This window comes from Chenopodium album, chromosome 15 (genome assembly GCF_948465745.1).
Source record: "Chenopodium album chromosome 15, dcCheAlbu1.1, whole genome shotgun sequence".
NCBI classification, from domain to species: Eukaryota; Viridiplantae; Streptophyta; class Magnoliopsida; order Caryophyllales; family Amaranthaceae; genus Chenopodium; species Chenopodium album.
The window spans coordinates 691,640-700,577 of record NC_137848.1 but is presented as its reverse complement, the minus strand read 5'-3'; the positions used below and the strand labels follow the sequence as shown (position 1 = coordinate 700,577).

At 37.0% G+C, this 8,938-nt stretch overlaps 2 protein-coding genes and 1 long non-coding RNA gene across 3 annotated transcripts in view; 1 reads left to right on the top strand and 2 right to left on the bottom strand.

The window, feature by feature from the left end:
• Nucleotides 1–326: 326 nt before the first annotated feature.
• Nucleotides 327–2,242, top strand: LOC145582629 (putative xyloglucan 6-xylosyltransferase 5). The gene has a single exon (XM_081639608.1). The coding sequence runs from the start codon at nucleotides 503–505 to the stop codon at nucleotides 1,847–1,849; it is 1,347 nt and encodes a 448-aa protein (XP_081495734.1). The 5' UTR covers nucleotides 327–502; the 3' UTR covers nucleotides 1,850–2,242.
• A 743-nt stretch (nucleotides 2,243–2,985) lies between these two features.
• Nucleotides 2,986–4,253, bottom strand: LOC145581469 (uncharacterized). Its single transcript, XM_081638473.1, has 2 exons — nucleotides 3,566–4,253; nucleotides 2,986–3,304 (listed from the first exon to the last, which is right to left on the bottom strand). Exons 1-2 carry the CDS (start codon nucleotides 4,061–4,063, stop codon nucleotides 3,221–3,223), a joined length of 582 nt encoding a protein of 193 aa, XP_081494599.1. The 5' UTR covers nucleotides 4,064–4,253; the 3' UTR covers nucleotides 2,986–3,220.
• Nucleotides 4,254–7,586: 3,333 nt separating this feature from the next.
• Nucleotides 7,587–8,938, bottom strand: part of LOC145581468 (uncharacterized) — a 2,825-nt gene continuing 1,473 nt past the window's right edge. Inside the window, exon 2 of the long non-coding RNA XR_014099632.1 lies at nucleotides 7,587–8,009. This is a non-coding gene — a long non-coding RNA (uncharacterized LOC145581468). The remainder of the gene's footprint in view (nucleotides 8,010–8,938) is intronic.

Sequence of the window (8,938 nt, the reverse complement as noted above, 5' to 3'; positions counted from 1 at the left end):
TCAAAACTCGAACTAATTAGATCTCAACTAAACCTATCTAAATATTAAACCGACATTGTAATAAGAATCCCATAAAAATTCAAAATCCGATTCAAATGACCCAATCGCCCTATGTAATGGTAGGTATGTTGTATGCATATGTATACATGTATATTTAATCTTTCAATTGGAGAATCACCTTGACTTTTACCCCAAAACAAAAACAAATTTTTAAACCTAAACAAAAACAATCAAAAAAATTAAGGGAAAAAAATTAGAAAAAAAAAAGACAGAGTGGACAATCTTACCGTCGGTGCTGACTGTTGCCTCCTTCCTTCCTCCCTCTTTCTCTTTCTCTCTCTTCTTTCTCTCTCTTACACCCCACCACGTTTCCCTCAAATCCCATAATTTTTCACTCCATTTTCAAACTTTCTCAAATACCCATTTCTCCATTACTTTCTTACAACTTTCCCTCTCTTCATTTCCCACTTTCTCTTCTCAAAGATCCCACCTTTTTCCAATCATGGGTCAAGAGGGCTTCACCGCCCAGAAACGGGCTACCGGCGGTGGCGGTACTCTTCCGACCACCACTCTCTCCTCCGTCAGTGGCGGCGGTAACCGGTCAAGGGTGTTACCCCGTGGCCGGCAAATCGCCAAAACAATGAATAACATCAAGATCACTATCTTATGTGGGTTTGTGACCATCTTGGTCCTTCGAGGCACCATAGGGCTGAATCTCGGTACATCGAAAGTGGATGCGGAGAGGCAACATCTTGAAGAGGAAGCGAGGCGGGTGATCGAGGAGATTCGATCCGATGGGGCGGAACCAGATGATGAGCCTGATATGAACCCTAATACTACTACTTTCAGTTTTGGGCCGAAGATTGGGAATTGGGATCAACAGAGAAAAGAATGGCTTGAATTGAATAAGGAATACCCGAATTTTGTCAAGGGGAAACCTCGGATTTTGCTGGTAAGTGGGTCACCTCCTAATCCTTGTGATAACCCAATTGGGGATCATTATTTGCTTAAGAGTATTAAGAATAAGATTGATTATTGTCGACTTCATGGGATTGAAATTGTGTATAATATGGCTCATTTGGATAAAGATCTTTCTGGGTATTGGTCAAAATTGCCATTGATTAGGAGGTTGATGTTATCGCACCCCGAAATCGAGTGGATTTGGTGGATGGATAGTGATGCATTGTTTACTGATATGGTTTTTGAGATTCCTGTTAGTAAGTATGAGAATCATAATTTGGTTATTCATGGATATCCTGATTTGTTAGAGAAGAAATCTTGGATTGCTTTGAATACTGGAAGTGTTTTGTTTAGGAATTGTCAGTGGACTTTGGATTTGATGGATACTTGGGCTCCTATGGGTCCTAAAGGACCTACTAGAAATGAAGCAGGTAAGGTAGTCACTGCGTTTTTGAGTGGGAGGCCGTCTTTCGAGGCTGATGATCAATCGGCTTTGATCTATTTGTTGATCTCTCAGAAGGATGTTTGGATGAATAAGGTGTTTGTGGAGAATTCGTACTATTTGCACGGGTTCTGGACCGGATTGGTGGACAAGTATGAGGAGATGGTGGAGAAGTATCACCCGGGTTTGGGTGATGAGAGGTGGCCGTTTGTGACCCATTTCGTGGGTTGTAAGCCTTGTGGGAGTTACGCGGATTATCCTGTGGAGAAGTGTTTGAAGAGTATGGAGAGAGCATTCAATTTTGCAGATAATCAGGTGTTGAAGTTGTATGGCTTTAGGCATAGGGGTTTGTTGAGTCCCAACATCAAGAGGATGAGGAATGAGACGACCACACCTTTGGTGTATGTAGATCAGTTTGACATTCGACATGGTGGATCAAAGTTATGAGATCATACAAGGTTTTTTCCACAAGGGTAATACTGTATAAGCTAACCTTATTGGTTCTGCTGATTGTAACATGATTAGAGTGGTCATGTATGAGGCTATTCTTTTCTGTTTTACATGTTAAGCTCACACAGTTGTCCAGGATTCCAATGAGCCCTTTACAAAACAGAAGAAAGTTTTGTGCTTGCAGAGTTACAGACCATGTTCTGCTCTCTGTCTGGGATATATGGAAGGGGAAATCCATGGTTTTGACTCGAAATTGATATTTATTCTTAGTTTCTTATTCTTTACTCAAATTGTATTCATATGTCATGAAACGAAACATTTTGTCACACATTCTTGTAGTCTGTTTATTACATTTTCAGGAAACAAATTTATGACTTACAGTACTTGTTACTTTACTGGGTTTATGACTTGCTGTTTTCTTTTTCTTTACTGGGTGTGCAATGTATTGGTAGAAACAATTGCTTTCATTGGGAACTATGACCAGCATTAATCATTTGGTGTTGGGAATAACTAAGCAGTTAGCTTAATCTCATATAGCTCTGTGCTGATCATTGTTGATGGGATCAACTGCCTACTGCTATGTTGATTTGTGATGCCTGCTGTTTTTTTTTTTTTTTTTGGGTGAAATCTGTGTGACTGCTGTTACAGTAAGATACGGAGTAATATTTCATGGGCTGGTATACTTTGCTCAGCAGGTTGATACATGCTAAATAGCCTCAAGTTTCTGTATTGGGCAATTTTGCTCTAGACAACATTATGTGATTATATTTTCATTCTTGAACTGTGAATTTAGCAACTTTTTCATGCTCATTTGCATGCTGCACATAACTTGCTTCAGGGCCAACTTTTTAGTTGTAGCTCTCAAGTCTCGACGACCTGTATGCTCTAGCTTGATAGTTTAAATTTGAGTAATTATGTTTCCCCGATAGATGTCTAAATGATTGAATGAATGTGTAGGCAGATGGAGTATCCCTGATTTATTGGGAGTGTTTTGTGGACGAGATCTGCAAAAACAATGCTTTGTTTGTTCCTTTTCATAAGTGTTATCGTATTGAAGCTTGGTGTGGAGATCTATTCTACAATATTTTTCAGTGTATAAATGTAAAACTGTATTGAAGCTTGGTGTGGAGATCTATTCTACAATATTTTTCAGTGTATAAATGTAAAACTGTATTGAAGCTTGGTGTGGAGATCTATTCTACAATATTTTTCAGTATATAAAAGGAAAAACCGTTCTCTGGACAATAGAAATCTCAATTCCAGAGAGGTTTCGCTTGCATTCTGCAGCATTACAATATACCATTAACTAATTACTCATTAAACTATTTGCAGCAATATTTTGATGCTCTTGTAGTCACATTGATCTAATTAAATTCGCAAGACTGGAACCTTCCGTCGTGCTGACAAGATCTCGTTCATGTGAGCTATCTGATGCAAGAGCTGGCTGATTCTCTGCAGCAAATTCATTGTGAAAGGTTTCAGTATAAACAACCAAGTGAACTTCACTCCCACAATTATTCATTAGTCATGATGTAAGAAAAGAAGGAAGTGACTGCCATAATTACTACCTATGTTCCAATTTTAACTTTCTTTTTGTTTCTTTAAGGATTAACTTAATACGAAGTATGGGTGTATATAAATCTAGTTAATAAATTCAATGAGGAATGAATGATTTTTTTTTTTTTTTAACAATTTTCAAGATGTTTAATTTACCTGGTCTTTCTCTCTAATGAGGAGCAGAAGGCGGTTTTGCCACTGCAGAATCTTCACGCAAGCAAGCAATGCTACCAATATCGCGGTAGCAGGAAAAATGGAGAAACACCTCCTGCTGCCACTGCTGCAAAGAAAAACCTGAAACACTTTTCTTCCAAATGTGTACATTCTAGTCCCAATCACATTCATCATGATAGAAAGTCTTGTATCTGATTTTATCTGCTGCTCTTTAGGCGAACCTATGCCTGAGCATGCAGATGACAACGATGACTGTCGTGGTGATGTATTTCTCGGTGAACCAGAGTCTTCTCCTAAAAGGGGCAAGTCTTCATGCTCACTTGGTGGGAAGATAGAATTATCACCATAGAAGTTGTCTCTTATTACCATTTCATATCCGAGTAGCTGCCCTTGTGGTGGCGGCGAAGATGGCTGATCAGATGAGTGTTGGATTACTTCCCAGTCACTGGATTCACCTGAACTCTCTGAAGTCTCCACCATCTTTCAGATTTCTTCTTTTTTTTTTTTTTTTTTTTTTTTTTCACTTCTGTGGATAGAAAAGATTTTTATTTGCATCTAATGAAGAATGATTCACAGGATTCAGATAGCATTTTGTGCAATAAAAAGGTTTGACTAGGGTGGGAGAAGGTTCAAGACTGGTGAAAAAGAACATGCTGCCAATTTTAGGGTGTCCTCTTTTGCAAAGATCATATCATCTTATCTAAAATATCTTTGGTCACTCTACCATTGTCACTTTCTAGATGTCATTACCAGGGCCCCTTAACACCCCAAAAAATCTGGCAAATTCTTTGCAAGCCTCTGAACATATGGTTCAAGGTTTTAGTACATGAGAGGCGGCAACACGTTCTCGCCTGCTTATCTTGTTCATAGTATCAATTAGGATCATCTTGTTCCAATTTCAATTACTGTAATACTGTTTGGTAAGCTAAGTTACAAGCGAGGTTGAAAATACAGGACTGAAAGAGCTGCGCTTTGGTAGTTAAGGAAGCATTTAGATTTTCTTTTGTGGCTCTAGTGGCAGCTAGATCGGATCCCAATCATACCAGGGTCGCTTCTTAGCTTCTCACATGGTCCATGGACACATTAATGAGGTTTGAACCCACCTTTTTGCTTAAATGTGCCGACATTTTGGGAGAAAAAGTAAGTCTTGGGTGAGACTGTCTCACACTAATTTATTGTGAGACATTAAAAGTTATCCAAAGAAAATATTGTCATGTCTTACAATACATCATTGTAAGTTAGTTTCGTACAACTACAAGACTACCAAACATATGATAAAGGGAAACCAAAAATGAGATTTTCCGAATTGACTACTCTACCATTGTCATACAAATTACTAAGCCACTATTTCATGTATGAAGCGTTATGAGTCCATTAATATAACCAAGTGAATTAGTTAAGCTAAAATACGATCCTTGAAGTTTGGTATTAATAGCATTTTAGTCCCTCAACTTTTAAATGAGGCAAAATGGTCCCTCAACCACCAATAACCACTTTTCAGGTACAAAAATTATCTGACCAAGCATATTTTAGATTTTTAGGGACCTTGGTGCACATGTGGCAATAAATTTAATGATTTTAAATATAAAGTTTAGGGACCTTTAGGTGATGAGTTGGCATTTATTAAATTAGAAATGAAAGTTTAGGGACTTATAGGGTGAGGTGGCTAATGTAGATATTATAAGCCAAAGTTTAAGGACCTTAAAGGGACACATGATGCTCCCATACAAGAGTGATTATAAGTTTTAACCCCTAAGTGTAATTTAGTTCAATTAAACTAATTTCATTTCAACTAAACCAATTTAATTTTAGTAAAAATTATTTATTTTTTAAAAATATGTAAGTGAGATAATTTACGCCGTGAATGTATGGTCATCGCCATTTACTTCAGTTAAACACATTTAATTAATAATCTAAGAAAATTATTATTTTCTCCTAGAAATTAATACAAGAAAATAGAAGAAAAAAAAAAGGAAAACCCTTAAAATTGTCTCACATAAAACCCAAAAAAATTGAAAATCATTTAGAACACAAAACAAATAAATAAAATAAAAATAAAATAAAATAAAAAACCCTTGAAATTGACACACAAAAACCCAAAAAATTGAAAACCTTTTAGAACATAAACTCATGAAAAAATAAATTGTCAATTAATGAGAAAAGTGGGGTGGTATTATTTTCATTCTAGTTTCATAAATTTATTTAGTTTTATATTACAAAGTTTGGCTTTGTCTTACTCACTCACTTCCAAAACACATTATATTTTTTGGTTTTATTTATTTTTATTTAAATTTATTTTGGTGTGTGAAATATATAAGGGGTTAATTAGGAGTAAGGATTTGAGGATGTGTGGTTAATGAGTTTAGGTGGGATATATTGTATAAAATTTGATTACGAAAAAATGGTAGGAAGTAAAGGAATGATAAAAAAAATATATAAACTATATCATGATTATCAAATGTTATTAGCAATTTTTATTCTTGCCAACTCACTTTATAAATATTTGGTTAAAAAAACTCATTTTATGAATTCCTAAGCTTTTGTTTATATTGTTTCAAAAAAAAAAAAAAAAAAAAAAAAAAAAAAAAAAAAAAAAAAAACTTTTATTTGTATTTAATTTAATTAATTGACTATGATCTAACAACTCCCTAAACTTTTGCTTGAATAAAATAAGCATAGTCCCTAATGTTGTTGACTCATCGCTAGAAGTCCTTGAAATTTGGCTTAGTTGGCATTGACATCCCTAAACTTTGATGACTAGGAAGTTCCTCCACCAAAACTGGTGGGCAAGGGTGGTTGAGGGACCTTTTTGCCTCATTTCAAAGATGATGGACCAAATGTGCTACTAATAGTAAAGTTAAGGGACCGTATTTTAGCTTAACTCCCAGGTGAATAGATGAGTTTTTTTTTTCTTTTTTTTTTTAAACAAGAAAACGCGTTTTTGATAAGCAAACATTTAAACTTAATAATGGTCCGAAACTTTAAGTTATCAAGTACTTCGTATATTATGAGTTTTATGACACATATTTACTTTTAATAGCCAATCAGCTTCTTAAAAAAAATTAGAAACACAAGAATGATTTCCCCCCCCCCTCCTTCCCTATTTGGCTACTTCCCATTCTTTTTTTTTTTTCCAACTCCATTCCCTAAACTAACCCCCCACCCCCACCTAGAGCTGGCAAATAGGCATGTTGTGTCGTTTTCGTGTTTGGTCTCGTGTCAATTTCGTGTTGTTCTTAAAATCTATCAAAAACTATGTAAAATGTAGGATAATTGCATAATTTGATCACTTTATCTACACGGATCGTGTTCGGGTTGATTTCGTGTCGCGTCGACTTCGTGTTTTCTCTCAATAACTTCGTGTTCGTGTCGTTCCGGTTTCGGTCGTATTGTCGTGTCGTGTCAGATATTGCCAGCTCTACCCCCACCCCCACCTCTCCGACTCTCCCATCTGCAAGAATATCGAACTTTCTGAATTCTGAATACCACATGGTACCACAACCACCACCTCCACACACTTTCCTCCTTCAAATATGGCATCCCTAATCGACCAAATATTCACCTCCTCAACGCCACAATCCCTCACCTCTACGGCTCTACATGGCTCTAAGGCTCTAGGCCCTCTACCACCTCATCTCCACCATCTACAACTTCCTCAATCCCCTCAAATCTTCTTTACTCACTTTCCCTCTCCTCCTCCCACCTCTACCTCACCATCACCACCATCTCTACCACCTACCCTTCACACTAGGTGACTTCTCCATCCTCTTCATCCACTCTAAAATCTCCTCCCGTGCCTTCTTCCTCCGTCTTCTCTATCTCCAATCCTACTTGACACTAACTCCTCCGCAATCTCCCTAAATGATGTCACCGCCTTCTTGACACTGTAAGTGCTGTCAAAAGGTAGCATGAACAAACTAGGGTGGAGTAAAGAACAACTATTTTGTCAAAAAAAATTACTTGCTATACAAGTTGGAGGTCATTACGGCCCAATTCAAAAAGATCGTCCAAAGATGAGATCATTAAATCAATATATCCTTTACAACAAGCACACATCATACTCAAGCAGAAAAATAAGAACATGATGTATACAATAATTATTTAATTTGATTTATTATATAGCTGAGAGGCAATCTGTATACAGGAAAACTGTCAAATTGACAACATGTGACTAAGAGTACAAATTTTAAAGTTTCTAGAGAACTGATGGTGGAGGAGATTCAAGCGATTAGATAATGCTGTTTGAAGCTCCTCTACCATATTCCATTAGAGTGGTCCTTGCATGCACAAAGTAAAAGCCCATTCACATTGCTGCATCAGAAGATGAATGGCTGCTCCTTTTACGAGCTAGATCACGAGCCATCTCTCGCATTTCCTCTGGTGATGGAGGCCTAGGAGCCTCGGGTGGATAGACCACATATGAACGCTTCACAAAGTATAAAGAGGACATATTTAGACTCAAACAGGTATTTGGGGTGGGGTGGGGTGGGTGGGGGGGGGGGGGGGGGGGGAGGATATTAAAAAAAAAAAAAAAAACATTGTCTGTAGGAACATATAAATGCTTCCAAGTGGAAACAGTACACACAAGTAACAAAGTGGCCTTGCTTCAAAAAAAAACAGTAACAAAGTGGTCTCATCAGTAGAATACTAGAATGTGAAATACACTCGATTAATCTCAAGATTTACAAGGAGCATCATCACTCAAATTTCCTCGTCCTATTTGTGCTCCCCCGACTCTTTCATTAGAAATTTTATGGTTAAGATACACATCAAGTGTCAGCTGTCATATTTAGCCCCCCCCCCCCCCCCCCCCCCCCCAACCCAACAAAAAAAGAAAAAAAAAAAGACACATACACACACACACACATTACCCAAAAATAAATATACTAGCAACTTTCCATTATCAATCTCCATACAGGTTGTTTTCATATAAACAGAGCAGATAAATTCTAGTAAAGGATTGACAAATCACTCGTATGCTATTCAATGACTTTCTCAATCAGTTTCCAACTATATGCATCCTCTAAAAACCACACTTAATACTATCGATTTATATGTGCAGACTATTAAATGATGGTGCATTTCATAAGAAATCTTAAGCTCTAGCAGGGAATAATAATTTCTTAAACAGAGGATAGTGATCATTAGTACACAACTTGCATGACATAAATCATCTACTAGAGGAGGTTTGATGGCCACAAAATCCGCAGTGATTCTATTATCTGCAATAAATATAATGGGCAATCAAGATCCCCCAAAAAGTAAGTATGGCAGGATCAGCCTTTACCCTAATTTTCAATTTGGGATTATATTGATGATGGAATCCATTGTCCAAACAACAATATGGCAAACTTT

Excerpts from the sequence above, each read along its gene's own strand:
- LOC145581469 (XM_081638473.1), bottom strand. The coding sequence starts at position 4,063 with ATGGTGGAGACTTCAGAGAGTTCAGGTGAATCCAGTGACTGGGAAGTA. Across the intron at positions 3,305-3,565 it reads TCATTAGAGAGAAAGACCAG|AGAATCAGCCAGCTCTTGCA; the intron begins GTAAATTAAACA and ends AATTTGCTGCAG.
- LOC145582629 (XM_081639608.1), top strand. The coding sequence starts at position 503 with ATGGGTCAAGAGGGCTTCACCGCCCAGAAACGGGCTACCGGCGGTGGC.